A 16,180-nucleotide genomic window follows, 5' to 3' on the forward strand; every position below is an offset into this window, starting at 1 on the left:
AAAGCTTGTGGATTTGGCCAAAAGTAAGGCTGGGCCAGCTGCGAAAGGTCTTCTCTTTGGAGACGACTTTATTAAGTCAATGTCAACATTTATGGGGACATATTCTTCAATACAAAAGTCCCAGCGAGATATTAATAGGGTCTTCAATGACCTTGTTTTTGGTTGGGCTGGAGATCAAGAGGGCGATTTCCCGGCTAAGGACAGGGAATTAAAATATCTTCTCTTTCCCGAGGATATGCCCCCTCACCAGGACAAGGCACATGGAAGTCCTCTGGCTTCTACCCTCAGAGACAGCGAGTTAGGGGTTGTGGAGGACTGAGTGATCGCCAGTTCAGAGGAACAGGTAAGATCAGGCCTTACTTCTGTCCCCGTAAAGTTGGGCTGCAGACTTGCCCAATTTTCCAACAATTGGTTTCAGGTAATAAGGGATCTTTGAATTTTGGAGATGGTGCAGGGTTATTGTATCAAATTCATAGAGGAGCTAGTTCAGAGTTGGGTGCCTGGTGTGGTACAATTCAGTATGGAACAAGCAAAACTTGTAGACAAAGACGTATTGAAGCTGAAAGAGAATGAAGCGATTGTGGAGGTGTGCCAAGAAAGAAGGGGGTTTGTAAGCAATATTTTCTTAGTAGAGGAAAAGGACAAAGGGATGAGACTTGTAATAAATTTGCGAAGTCTCAAGGAATGGGTGGTGTACCATCACTTCAAGATGGAATGGATGCACATGTTGGGAGATATCCTGCAAACAGGAGACTGGCTGACTCGATTAGATTTTAAGGATGCATTTCTGATGGTTCCAGTTTGGGGACCACATCAGAAGTATCTCATGTTCAGGTGGGGCGGAAAGACCTGGAAATTTGTATGTATTCTAGTTAGTCTTTTCTTGGCCACCTGCTGTTTTGCAAAGATATTAAGAACAGTATTGTCATTTCTGAGAGAAAGAGGGGTGAGACTAATATTCTTCCTAGACAACATTTTGATCATGGATTAGAGCATATTTCTTGTTTTAGAGTATACAGGGATGACAATCTGTTTCTTAGAGGCTTTGAGTTTTGTGATCAACAGACAGATATCTTGTTTAGAACCAAAGCAAGAGACTCAGTTTTTGGTTTTTCTAGTGAACACTGTAGAAGGGGTGTTAAAACTTCCAGAGGAAAAGTTAAAAAAAGATAAGGAAGGAATTGAAGAGGACGTTATTGCAAGGTCAGATTTCTTCGACAATGTTAGCTTGTGTAGTTAGTTTTGTATCTTCAATGATACAGGCTATTTTTCCTGGACCATTACATTATTGGGCGGCTTTACATAGGTTGAATGGTATGCATCTAAGAGGTGACGTGGTATTCACAGATGATTGTTCTAATGGAAGAGCCAAATGAGGAATTGAAATGGTGGTTGAAGAACATGGAAGCTTGGAATGGGAGAGCAATTTTTGGGGGCAGTCCAGATTTAGTAATAGAGTCAGATGCAATCTTAGATGGCTGAGGTGCACGGTGTGGTGCTGTTTCAAAAGGTGGTCATTGGATGGACGAGGAGAAGAAGATGCATATAAATTGTCTGAAGTTGCTGGCAGGATCATTTGAGATAAAATGTTTTGCACAGAATGAAGTTAAGTGTTCAGTGCTGTTACGCATGAGCAATGTGTCGGCCGTGCAATATGTGAACACATTTGGGGGAATGAGGTCAAAGAATTTAGTGGATTTGGCGAAGGTGTTTTGGGAGTACCGTCGGAAAAGGAGACTGTGTACAAGCAGAGCAATGTAGTGGCAGATTGGTTTTCACAGAACTACAGCGACTCAAGCGTTTGGATGTTGGATAGGACAGTGCTCTTGCAGTTCGGGGTCCATTTGGTGTGGACCTATTTGCCAACAGGCTGAATGCTCAGGTGACCAGGTTTTTTCAGTTGGCGTCCGGATTCAGAGTCAGCCGGGATAGACGCTTTTCGGCAGATTTGAATGGGTCTCAGTCCATATGCGTTCCCAACATTTTCTTTGATTGCTCGGGTAACCATGATGGTTTGCAGGTGGAAGGAGACAACAGTGGTGATTTCTCCACTTTGGAGGGCACAGGTGTGATATCCAGTTCTGTTGGGAATGTGAGTGGATTTTCCCATTCTGTTGCCGTGGTTACTGATACTCTTGAGGGGCCCAGTAGGATAGGTGCACGATTTAGTTATTTCAGACAGATGAGATTGGTGGCTTGCAACATTTCAGGAAAGTATGGGAAGTTCCAGGCCTTTCCTGAGCAACTTCGGATCACTTTAGAGAATCCTGGGTTCCAGGAAACAAGGACGATGTGTAGATTGGCTTGGCAAACATGGGTTTGCTGGTGCTTGGAGAGGGAGTTTGATCCAGTTTCAATGTCCACAGGGGAAGTGGTACATTATCTGTCAGAAAGATTTGAAGAAGGTTTGATTTATAGGGTAGTAAATGTGTATATATCAGCTACTGCGGCAGGTCATGAGCTGGTTAACAGACTATCGGCAGGACAGGATGTAGTGGTGCCTAGACTTATGCGTAGCATTAGAACTGTGAATCCCCTTGTGTGGTAGATAGAAATCGGTATGGCATGTTTCAAAGGTGTTGGCGTTTATGCTAAGATGTGAGGTAAATGACTTGTTGTCTATGAGAGATTTATTGTTGAAAGTGAATTTTTTGTGTGTTTGGTTTCATTGAGGAGGGTGTCAGATGTGACAGTTCTTGATGTAATCAGCAGAGTTTTTTCACATGAGGGTGTGTGTTTTTATGTAACAAAAATAATGAAGACTATTTCAATTTCAATTTTTATCCATAATTTGATGACAAAGGGGAATTGTATGTTGTGAGATGTACGAAGAAATATGTGAGGAGATCTGCAGAGGTAAGATCATGTGGGGTGAATCAGTTGCTTATTTCCTTTAAGAAACCATTTAAGGCAGTATCGTCACCAATGCCTGCAAGATGGGTGCAAGAAGTGATGTGTGGAGCAGATGTAGATGTGAGTATGTGTGGAGCTCACTCAGTGAGGGGGCAGCTGCGACTATGACGTACATAATGGGAGGATCTTTGTAAGATATTCTACGTTGTGCAGACTGATCGAACGATATGACTTTTCGAAGATTTTATTTTAAACCGCTAGAGAATATGGCAAGGTGTTTGTTGTAATGCTTTAAACTTGCATAATGTTAGCCTTCGAGTCCTGCCATAAAATGTAGATTTTCCACACCCTGGTGGGCAGAAAATCTGTATTTTATTAAAGACACAGGGGCTAATATTACCCCATTCCGTATACCTAATCGTGGTTAATTGTGGTTTTCCTAATGTATAGCTCGAGGACAAGTTTAATGGACTGCAGTCGCAAGCGCATTAAGGATTGATGTTCATGTTGTTGGAGATGGAGTAAGTTAAAATTCTGGGACTTTTTTAAAGACTGATGTAGAGTTAAATACAGTCAGTTCGTGGAAAAGGCTGTATGTTGGTGGTTCTGAGCTTTTATCAAAGTCAGAATTCTAAGATCTATATTCTTTAAAGGAGCTGCTGGAGGAGTGCTAATAAAGGATTAATGCATAATATTAGCCTCCATGTTTTAAATAAAATCAAGATTTTCTGTCCACCAGGCTGTGGAAATTCTACATTGTTGTGTGTTTCTTAGATTTAAAAAGGCATTACAAGAAAAGAGGATTTTGGTTCTTCAAGCCTCCATTTTGTGTTCCAAACAGTATTGTCTGTGTTGTCAGGTGAAATGCCAGAGGTGCTAAGATTGTTTAATGTTGTGAAAGATAACTGGCTACCTGTCCGTAAGATACGTTGCCTCTTTCCTGGTTCTCATGTGAAGGAAAAAGTGCCCATCTAAATACTACGAAGGAAGTGGTCTATCAATTTGTTAACCTCAAGTACTACTGATGTGGTACCTTATATGCAATAATATTTCTGAGGTCAAATTAGTTCTGGGCCAGGCAGTTGAGCAGACATTTATATTTAGGACATCTTCAACTCCAGTATATTTGGATAAGGTTGGTTTATTGAACCCTAATCTATCTTGGTCCTCTATGTAGATGGTGACATCACCGAGTGAAATTTTAAGCACTTTTTTGGCTTGTGTATTTGATAGAGGTAATCCAATATTGAGCTTGGTTTTAGCACAGTCACCATTGGCAATATATGTAATTCCAGTGTGTATCTTTGAAACCAAGTTTGTGGTTATATAGGAGATTCATGTTGACTAAAAGCTTTTTTTGCAGCAAATAAAACAACAATTGGTGAATTGTTATAAAAATGAACTCCTCTATCGAAGTATGAAAACGTTGTATTTGTTAGTAATGATTATAGGGGCTCTACGACAGGATCTGCGATGAGTTTGATAGTTGTACAGATAACATTGGTCCCAATGCAGTTGATGTTTTTTCAAACCGACTAGATTGTGATCTGGTTTTTATGATGTACTAATCAGTCATATCACAAAATGTGGATTTGCAGTTCACAAATCCTCTTGCCTAACAAATATTAACTAGGAAGGAGGTATTCTGTGACCCCATGCTCATGCCTGAAAATGGAGAAACGGAGGCTTGCAAGGGATTGCATACCTCCATCTGTGCTTTGGCATTCCCTGCATGAAAACATTTTATTTTTAAGCCCTATCTCCATAATACAACAAACACTCCTTTCAAAATATTTTCATCCAGGGAAGACATCTGGAGGAGCATGGAGTGGTCCATGAACCAATATCTGTTCCCCTTCTAACCCGCCCCCTGAGGTCATCCACAATGATTCCCAAAGGGGAAGCAGTTTCACAGCGATAACTTCCCATATCACCCTAACTCAAGGATCGGTAACAGGTCAATAGTATGTGACTGCAATTGTGGTTGTAAAACAGAAAGATCTCTATGCAACTCACAAAGAGGAGGAGGACACCTCATTCACATCCTTTCTCTGTGCGGTTTGAAAGGGATCACAAATGTTACTTTGTACGTTGGAAAGGTTTTTCTGACTCACAGAGCATCATGTTACGAATTGGCATTTAATAATTTAATTTTAATAAGCTTATAAATGTTTTGGGGGTATTTGATAATGCATGTGCATTCAGTGACTACAGTATGTACCTTTGGGAGGTTTATCTCATTGTATGATGCTTCATGGCACTTCGTAATAAATACATATGTATAGTTTTTGGAGTAAATTCTGGGATTCTTGTAGAAAATATCATCTTCTTAACTTATACTGCAAAGTTAGTATCAAATAAGTGTTTTGCCAAGTAGTTCAAAAACTGTGAATCCAAAGGCACCTGTTTTCCCAAAAAAAAAAAAAATGAAAACTATCTATTTTCTACAGCAACAGATATTTTAGTTAGATAGGTAAACAATAGAATTAAACTATATTTTTCTCTGAATAGAAAACACTGAAAATGACGCAGAGGTTGCTTTCGGAATTTGCAGTTTTTGACAAGTACTCGCAGTCAATATTGACTAAACATTCACAGGTTGGTAATATCTTAGATCAAAAAAAATCGAATGAATTTAATATATAAAAATGATATGTTTGGGTGCAGATTTATCTTTAAAGTCACAGTGAATGATTAATTATTTTTCTTCCTCTCCGAATCATCAACATATTTTAGGATCCCAAAATCTTCTTTGAATTAGTCATTGCAGAGGATTGAAGGTTGTAAAGGGTATGACACTGTCTTGGTAAAGGCTAGCGTTTCAGAAGGATGCATTTCATGAAACACCTGATTAAAGACAACAAGGACTACATGACCCATGAGCCCACATAACTCTCATGAGAATTGCTGAAGGTAGCAGCCCTCTTGAAAGCATATAAGCTCATCGTAGTCCATAGCATCCCTGCAAAGCAAGTGTGATACATAGTTATTACAGCCAGGATTTTTTGTTGCAATCCTGTTGTCTGTTCTTCTGTAAAGTTCATTAAAGATGTCTTTGAGCCCGAGAAGAATCTTGCCGGTAATAGACTTGCATTTGTTCTTTTCACTAGAAGACAACCTTAGGTACTACAAAGTCTATAGCACTTCTTTGTTTCACAAGAGTCATTCATTAGGATTACAAATGTATTGCACTTGTTAGTTTCACCAAGAGTTATTCATAGGGTTATGAACTCTGTTGCACTGCACAAGGGAATTACCCGTGTAGGTTATGAACTATTTGTGAACTTCGATGGAAGTGTTATAGCACAGAAGTATTGTGGTATGCTATGTTGACATCAAAAATACTAAATACATATATGACCATGATAGAACTGCACATGCACTACTAATGAATGCTTTTCATGTTACAGTTATCCACTTGTAACCCATTTTATTGTTTTTTGAGAAAATGTACAACATACATTGGACTTAGTACGTAAACCTTGACATCCCGGTTGCACATCCTTATCTGGAGGCAGATCCTTATCTAGAGCCTGTCACCCTCCCCACCCAACATACTGTTGTACAACACACTAGGCACGACCACAGCTTGTTGATCCAGACCTTCCCCATACATTGCACACCAGGGCCACCTGCCACCAGTTCCTTGTAAGTCCTCCAGATCCCTCTCCGCTTTCCATGGACCCCACATTTTGCCAAATATCCTTGGCCATCCTCATGCTTGGTAATTCATTTTCTCTGCTTGCATACACCAGTCCATATTACCGGCCAATTGCTCTGTATGGGGTAGTGTCCCAGTGCCCCACAGCTGTATAATATCCCTCCTAGCCACCATCAATGGTTTATCACAAAATATAGGGGGATATCATGGTGCATTACTGGCACTGTAAGATAAACCTGCTGCCTCGTAATTCGTTCCATATAGCCTTGTATGTCTTACCAGTGGGCCTGCAATATGGGGCATTCCCACCAAGTATGGACTAGCATGCTTATGTGATTGCGACCTCTGAAGCATTTATCTGTAGGGATCCTACCAACTATCCACTCTCAAGACCTATGTAATGGGTTATCTGACTTTTTCCATGATAACATTTTAGATATTTACTCGACGTTCACCTCGCCCCCCTACTACCATGCTTCCGATGACGTGATGACTAACTGTGAGGCCATGACCTCCTTCCGTCCTATCTCCCTTGATTCGTCACTTCAGAAATTACTATCCGGCTCTCCTAAGGATCCCTGCCCGGCCCAGTTCCTGAGCACTCTGGCTCCTCTCATTAATTCTCCGTTAAATAAGGTCTGGAACTCCTCTCTGTCCACTGGCATTTTCTCCACTAACTGGAAACAGACTCTTATAGTGCCTATCTTGAAAAAAACGGATGTAGACCCTGTGGTCTATAAAATATGATTGCTCCATCTCCCTCCTCCCAGCCCCAGCTAAAATCCTGGCAACATTTGTCCAGGAACAACTTTCACGCTATCTGGAATCTCATAATCGCCTCCACGATTCCCAGTCCGGGTTCAGATCCGGATATAGCACCAAGACCGCCCTACTAAAGGTTACAGAGACCATCTGGGAATTTGTGGATGCAGGCAAAGCAGCCATGTTGGTGCTTTTGGACTTGTCCGCGGCATTCAACACGGTCTCTCATTCCATCCTTCTTGAGAGACTTTCCAACCTTGGGATCCAGGGCATTCCACTGTCCTGGACTTGATCTTACCTTAGCTGTTGGACCCAACAAGTATTACTCCACCCTTTTATCTCTGACGAGAAACCACTGAGTTGCGGGGTCCCCCAGGGCTCAGCACTTAGCCCCCTCTTTTTTAACGTCTACCTCTCCCTGCTCACGATGCTGGTTGAATCTCATGGGGTGAGAGTAATCTCGTATGCCGATGACACCTAATTGGTGTTTTCATTTGAAGATCACTCTGAAGCTACATTCACTAAGTTCAGACAATGCCTGTGTAGTATCTCTTCCTGGATGTCACTTAACACCCTGAAGCTCAACTCGGATAAAGCTGAGGCTCTCTTTTTTAATCAAACCTGCCCTCCCCCCTCATTACTGTGGTGGCTTCCTGAATTGAATCCCCCTCCTAAACATGTGGACTCGGCAAGGAATCTCGGCTTTCGGTTGGACAGTGATTTGTCCTGTAAATCTCAAATTAGCCAGGTATCCTCTTAGTGTTTTGGTAAGCTTCATATGCTTCGCAAATTTCTGCATCTCTTCCCCTTAGAGTCACGCAAAACCATTGTACATGCCTTGATCACCTCCAATCTTGACAATGTTGATAGTGTCTACTTTGGAGCACCTGCCTTCCTGACCAGGCACCTGCAGATCGTCCAAAACACGGCGGCCAGGCTGATATGTAAAATCCCTTTTCGCCATTCAATCACCCCCCATCTTAAGAAGCTCCATTGGCTGCAAGTGACCAAGCGCATCCTGTTCAAAGCTCTCATACTGCCCGTACGAGCTTTTCAAGGACGGGGCCCTGCTTATCTTCGGGCTTGCCTTAACCACTCCCAACTCAGTCGAGACCTGAGATCCAATCACCGTTGCCTCCTGACAATCCCCCGCTTTAAAAGCTCTAGAACGGGTGGGAGAGCCTTTGGAGTGGTTAGTGCCAAAATGTGGAATGGCTTGCCTCTCTCTCTCTTCGTACAACTGAATCTGAAGTCATTTTGTGACGTGCCTTGAAGACATGACTTTTTTCCAGCCTCTATACCTCTGTTGGCCCTTCGGTTGCTGTCTACTTCAGCGCCGGGACACCCCCACTGGGGGTAGCTGTTGTGCTATATAAACTTTAAATAAATAAATAAATAAAAACTGTACAATCTAGTTTGCATGAAATATGCCCTGTAAAGTATTTTAAGCTGAATGAGCCTGAAACCCACTCGGATTGCCACCTCTCTTGTGTATCTGTAATGTTTATTACTTAATTGCAGATCAGCCAGTAAACTGCTTTGCTGGAGCAGCTGTGCGCGTAATAAATCTTCATAACATAACATAACATAACATAACAAACACGCCTCCGATATCTTTGACCTAATCCAACACAATGATCTAGACCTCCTAGTACCTCCCACTCATGACATAATGAAGCTAGACAGAACTCTGAAGTTGGGTGGTGGCCTAGCCTGTATTCATAGGAACACACTCGCCTTCCTCCTATGAATACCTCTGTCTCAGCATCTCAAGTAAGAACCTGCCGGTTTGCAGACTTCACACCATTTACCACCCCCTGGAAATAATTTCCCCTTCATTGAACAATTAATGGAAATCATCACTAGCAATGTTGACTCAGCAGTGCCCCAAATCTACCTTGGGAATTTCAACCTTCACTGGTCTAACCCCAATAACCCCGCTGTATCTTGCCTGAAATCATTCTTAAATGATCAAGATCTGACTCAGCACTGTGACCGACCAACTCACATTAAAGGAGAAACTCTAGATCTCATCATCTCTAAAGGGCAGATTATCACACTTGACTCCATTATCCGTATGACCGGTCTGACTGATACAGCATCCTCTTTTACATTAACAGGGAAGTGTTGTTAAGAAAAGCTCAGCCAATGAAATCAAAGATATGGAAAAGGGACCTCAGATCAATAAACTCTGACGAACTAGCTGCCCACTGTAAATCTGCCCTCTCCTCCCAAGCTAACCTGGTTGACGTGCAATCACTCACCGATGATTACAATTCGACCATCTCCAACATCATGGATAACATTGCTCCACTCCAACAAAAGAATGCTTCAACAAAAATGGTGAAAATAAAATATCAACCTACACTAATATCGAGGTGACAATATCGAAGGGACAGAATATCAATGTTAAGTACATCGTTGGACAGAATATCGACCCTATGGTAAGTAATATAGATTTTTTTTATATCCATGTAAGTAATATCGAAGTTAGTAATATCGACATCAAATATATCGATGTTACTAATATCGATGTTACTAATATCGATATTTATATTATTCTTATGTATTTTATTATGTATTTATTATAGATGTGTTATATGTGTTTTGTTAAGTGTTCTACTGGTTTAAAAATATATGTATACACTTTTTATATGTAAATAATGTTTTTTTAAGTTAATTTTGTGTTTTAGTACTGTAGCCGGTTGTGGGTTCATAGTGGAAAAGGGTGGGAAGTAATTTAATTATACTAAATTAACTATACATTTTTAGGAATTATAAATTAATTTTAATTAATTTTTGCATTGAAGTTCTGTAGAGGGTTGCGGGTTTATAGCGGAATAGGGTGGGAAGTAATTTAATTGTAATTAAGTAATAATTTATGTTCATTAATTGGTATTGACAACTATATTATTGTTAATTAATTATTAATTGGTAATTCATTTTTATTAATTGGTAATTCATTTTTTTAAATTGGTTAATTGATAATTATGTTAAGTGTATTATGTTATTATTGGAGTGTGTTGTGCGTTTACAGGGGAATAGCGTTGGAAGTAATTGAAATCTAATTAAGCAATTAATACATTTATTGTTGGGTATTGATAATTAATTTGTTGGATATTAATTATTAATTGTTAATTATTTTAAATTATAATTCCTTGGCTATGAAAATTAATTTATTGTTGTTTTATCATTAATTGGTAATTACATATTATTAAATATTATTTATTGATATTTTATATATATGAATCAGTAATTATTAGTTGTAAATAATGTTTCAAATTGTTATTTTTTGGTGTAACAAATGATCTAATTGTTCGATATTTGTTATTTGGAATTACTTTTTAATAATTAATATGTTTTTGCTATTACAATATTTGATTGTTCAATATTTATTATTTGGTAATTAATATGTATTAATTATTAGTTATTTGTATTTATTATTACTTTCTTGTTAATTAGTTATTCATTGGTAATTATGTTTTAAATAATTATTTATTGGTATTTTTAAATAGTTTAGAGTTATTTAATAATTAATTAATTAAATAATTTAAAATGTTATTTTATTTATAAGTATGTTATTTTTAACCTCTACGCTATCCAACACTTTCCCTACTATTGCACTCTCTGGAGTTGGAATAGTAATTTTTACCCCTACGCTATCCAACACTTTCCCTACTGTTGCACTCTCTGGAGTGGGAATAGTCATGTTTACCCCTATGCGATCAAACACTTTCCCTACTATTGAACTCTCTGGAGTTGGAATAGTACTTTTTACCCCTACACTATCCAACACTTTCCCTACTGTTGTACTCCCTGGAGTTGGAATAGTAATTTTGACCCCTACGCTATCCAACACTTACCCTACTGTTTCACTGTCTGGAGTTGGAATAGTAATTGTTACCCCTACGCTATCCAACACTTTCCCTACTGTTGTAGTTTTGGGATTTTTAATAGTAGTTTTAATCCCTCTGATATGTAATATTTTTTGTATTATTTTATCTAATGTGGTATGTCATTAATTTGAAAAATATATTAAAAAAATATTTAATTTCTATCTGTTATTGTTTTATGTGTATAGATGTATTAGTAAGTTATAATACTTTTTAATAATTGATAAGTTATTAAAATAATCATTAAAACTGATTATTAAGTAAGTATATATATTATATATTATATGTATATGGTTAATTCATTTTTTAGTAAATTATATATATATCACTCATTGATTTTAAACATTATAACATATTTTAACTATGTTTATTTTATTTATAAGTATTATTTAGTTTATTTTACATATTTGTTTAACTTAAAAAAACTACATTTTTATTAACGATATTTTTGACATCGATATTTTGTTTTCGATATTTTTGTACTTACCATGTTGTAGACAGGATGTCGATATTCTTGACATCAATATTCTTGTCCTATATATTTGTAGGTCGATGTTTTGACCTTAGATGGTTTGTCAGTGATCCAATAAAAATATCAAAACCATTGTTTAACGACAACTTAAAGACGGCATGCCGCAACCTTAGGGCAGCTGAACATTCCTGGTGATCCAACCCCTCCTCGGGCCAACTAAGATTCTTTAGTGAGGTCAGGAGCCTTTACAATAAACAAATCAAGAGTGCTAAGGCTGACTATTTTAGATATCAATTGGGTCAAGCTGCAAACTGACCCAAGAAACTTTTCGAATTGGTCAAAGAGCAATCATTCGTCGGTCCTAACCACGCAGATCATGGTGGCAACCCACCTTCATGCGACAAATGTGCCGCTTTCCTCACGGAGAGATCAAGACTCATCTCCACTAACCTCACCTCTAAGAAGGCTCTATTACCTTCCTCCTGTGCCGCCACACCCATTGACCCTATTGAAAAGCACAATTCGACCACCCTGAACACCAAGAACAATGCATCATGGTGCAAATGACATATGCAAGATTCTGCAGAATATCAATCCCTCTAATCACTTAAGTGACCCGTTGCCCCTGTCCATTTTCAAAGTAATTAAGAATGCACTCGTCCCCACCTGGACAAGGACCGTTAACGCTTCCCTGTCACAAGGCACAATTCCAGAGTGCCTAAAAGCAGCTCAGGCATCTCCTACACTAAAAAAAACGAACGCTGTCAAGTCTGATCTCAAGAATTTCCGACCCATTTCCAACATCCCCACCCTAGCTAAACTCCTGGAAAAATTTGTACAATCCCAACTTTGTGCTCACATAGACAGTTACCAACTCCTAGACCAACATCAATCCGGCTTTAGGAAGGGGCACAGCACCGAATCGGCTCTCCCTCACGTTATAGATGACATTTTAAAAATGCTTGATCAAAACGAATCCTGCTTCTGATCCTCCTGGACCTTTCCTCCGCTTTCGACACAGTTAATCATGACAACCTTCTATCCATTTTACAAACAGAATGGGTTTCTCGGATCAGGTGCTACGATAGTTCTCATCCTTCTTATATCACAGATCACAAAAAGCCAAGGCAAATCACTCTCCCTCTCAGCCCTCTCCTGTACTCAAGGGGGTCCCTCAAGGGTCCGCCCTATCTCCTAATCTCTTCAAACTTTTATTGTTACCTCTTGCAAACTCACTACCCTCCGTGAACATTCTTTTTCACAGTTTGTGGATGACACGCATCTCCATCTGAAACTATCAAACCCTGAAAACATCATCTCACTCAACACCACCCTAACATCTACTCAAAACTGGTTAACTGAGAACCACCTCCTGCTCAATACTTCCAAAACGAAAATTCCTGCTCATATCTCCTCCGAACCACATCCACAAACTAGACCAATGGCTGACTCACCTCACTGCTTTTAACTGCACTCCTCTTATCATAGACTCAGCCAAGTTAGTTGGAATCACCTTGGACATGAAAAATCATATCAGCAATGTATGTAAGGGAGCAAATCCCTTGATGAGATCACTCAGAAACATCAAACCTTTCCTTCCATAAAATGACTTCAAGCATGTGGTCCAAGCGCTTGTCTTGCCGAGGCTAGACTGCAGCAGTGCTAACCTCGGTGGCCTTCCCAAATACGCCCTGGCTCCACTAAGGGCATCCCTGAATGCTGCAGCGAGACTGGTTACAGATACCAAATGAAACAAGCATATATCCCCAGTACTAAAATCTCTCAAATGGCTGCCCTATGAAGCAAGAATTCAGTTGAAGATTGCTGTTCTGACGAACAAAGCCCTTCACTGCAATACTCCATTGTACCTGGCTCAAAAACACTTGAATTATCCTGTGGGGTAAGAGCATCAAGAAGTGCCTCTACTTTCCTCTTGAAACCACTCATTTTTAACAAAAAGAGAACTTGTCACAGAGCTTTTTCCAGCGCTGCCCTGAAGATATGGAACTCCCTTCCACCGGAAATACGCAGAATCTCCTCAATGACAGTGTTCAATGTGGTGGGGACATTAAGACCCTGTATTCCAGCAAGAGGGCGTCAGGCAACTTTACCAGGGTCTTCTACACCAAATTGTTCTCGTAGCTCTTCAAATGTTAGTATGCTCCTTGGGCCACACTGGTCCCCTGTCTTAGATATGCCTACCAAATCCCAGGGACAGAAGCCCGGTAGGTTTTTCAGATCCACTAACATATCAGAGTCTCTCAATGGTGTCTCTCTGGTAATCCTCCTTCTACAGCCAATTGCCTTTGTTGAATCCTTCAATATAAGGACCACTGCTGCAGTGGAGTTGTGTTGTCTCTGTGGGGCATCCCTCCCATAAAGTGCCCTTGGATGTCCCCTTTGTGGCACAGTTTGTCTGTCTGCCATAACAGAAGGATTTCAGCAAAAGCCCAAACATTAATCACTGTCAATTGCAGCACTCAATAGTACAGTTTGAGGTTGGGAAGTGCAATCCCCCCTCAAATTGGCCCCTCATTAGACTGGAGAGGACAATTCTCAGTGTACCTCCATCCCACAGCAGTACTCGGGTTGTCTCTGTCACTGCCCGGAAAAAGGAGTATGGTATTTTATATGTTGAGTTTTATAACACATAAAAAAAATGGGCAAGTATATAGTTTTATAGAGCACAGCCCTCCCTACAAGGACTGTGGCAACTTTCTCCAGCTTCCCACATCAGTTTTATATTGAGTGAGAAGTCTCCCCCGGTTCCTGTATCTAAAGTCTGTTGGGTCATGTTGTCAGCAATACCCAAGCACTGGAAGTCCAACCTAGACCATTATAGTGGCAATCCCAGTTCTCAAGAGGATCCCACCCCGTGGGTGAACAAGCCACTGACTTATGTCAGATTATTCTAGTCCCTGAGTACATGGTCAATGTATTTAGTATCTCCGTTATCCTTGGAATCAAATTTAAGGTGTCTGCAAATAAAAGAGTGTATCATCCACATAAAGTGAGATTGTATCCTCTCAGTCCTGATCCCACCTTAAGACCAGAAATAGGGCGTCTTTCCTCACCCATTCCACCAATAGCAGAGGAGAAAGCAGGCATCCCTATTGAGTGCTCCTCGCCAATTTGAATTCTCGATACAGTGCCCCATTTACACGTACTGCGTCTAGGAGCACCAGTATAAAACAACATGACCTATGAAAGGAATATTGGTCGAAAGCCCATTTTGTCAGGCAGCGCCCATAGGTTAGGCCCTGGGTACTTGCAGAACTTTTTCCCGGGGGCCAAAAGGTTTGGTCTTTGGTATGACTGAGGGCCGCACTGATGGTCGCAGGGGAAGTTCGGGGTGTAAAGTGGGTGTAGGGGAAGTGAAGAATGTACAACTAGTGGCTGAACTGATTTGCAAAATGAATCCCGGATTCCCCATTTGACCAAATTTTGTGATCCTGGGCAATTGTTTTATGTCAGTTCCCTCCTTTTTCTTCATTATTACACATAAGAGGACCTCGAAATACATGACTTCAGAATGCGTGCTGCACAAAATCTTCTCCTGAATTTGGATTTAATCCCTAATGGCATTGTTGTCAGGGTGGGTGTAGAGGTAGAGCATGACCATCTCTAAATTCATGTTAGAAAACTATCACTTTAAATAAGGTTAATGAAATACACTTTTTTGAATTCTGAAGAGCCTGTCATATTTTTTACAAGTTTGTTGTCTTTATAGCGGCAGGTGTTCCTAAAGTTAAGGGATGCAGTACACCCTAATTACATCCTTTTTTAACTGTAATTATCCTTTAAATAAATGCTTGCTGTTTATTTTACATTTTTAATGCCTACGATTCACATAATTACAATGTGTAATGGGCATCCCCTCTCTTTTGTAGTTGGCATGCAATTTATCAATTAATCACGACAACAATTGTGGTCACAATCTATTGTTACAGTGACCCGTAGGCTTACAACAGCAAAGCAGTTTTATACATCAGGCCTCTGGAGTTAACCAGGGTTGATTTTTCTTGTGTTGTGTTTCACGTTATTACTGTTTGAGTACTGTATAAATACTTTGGAAATTGCCTCTAAGTTAAGTCTGACTGTTTTTGTGCCGGTTGATTAAGCACACTTTTATTTAGTGACTTTTGTGGTTTACCCTGACAACGATTGTGTTTATTATTTGAGGTGGGTTGTCACTCCCTCCGCTAATAACCCAATTTCTTACACAGGGGTATAAAGGAGCAGCATTATGTTTTTCATACCCAATGTAGCTCCTTCAAATGAACACAAATTGAAGATCTGGGGTGGCTGAGCTTGATGTATCTCTACTTAACAATAGTAATGACATTATAAAGGGATCTCCAGAAAGTGACTGCATTGATGCTAGAATCGAAAAGTCTAAATGCTGCAAATCTCTACATCTGCAAGGAATGGGCCTGCTGTGTCAGTGTGTTTCTGTGAAGAAAACAGGGAAGCAGTGAAGAAGACAGAGTGGTGTTAACCAGCAGTTTAAGCAGTGTTGTCTTGCTTCCATTACACATT

General features: G+C 39.9%; 1 protein-coding gene across 2 annotated transcripts in view; it reads left to right on the forward strand.

Moving 5' to 3' along the window:
• Positions 1–16,180, forward strand: part of C1_2H1orf141 (chromosome 1_2 C1orf141 homolog) — a 165,587-nt gene that overhangs the window by 23,290 nt on the left and 126,117 nt on the right. Inside the window, exon 2 of one of the 2 annotated variants that reach the window (XM_078673427.1) lies at positions 5,365–5,451. The exons of the other annotated variant lie outside the window; for it this stretch is intronic. Within the exon in view, the coding sequence (XP_078529553.1) occupies positions 5,377–5,451 (75 nt within the window). The 5' untranslated portion in view covers positions 5,365–5,376. The remainder of the gene's footprint in view (positions 1–5,364; positions 5,452–16,180) is intronic. 2 annotated transcript variants of the gene reach the window in all.

This window comes from Lissotriton helveticus, chromosome 1_2 (genome assembly GCF_964261635.1).
Source record: "Lissotriton helveticus chromosome 1_2, aLisHel1.1, whole genome shotgun sequence".
Taxonomy (NCBI): domain Eukaryota; kingdom Metazoa; phylum Chordata; class Amphibia; order Caudata; family Salamandridae; genus Lissotriton; species Lissotriton helveticus.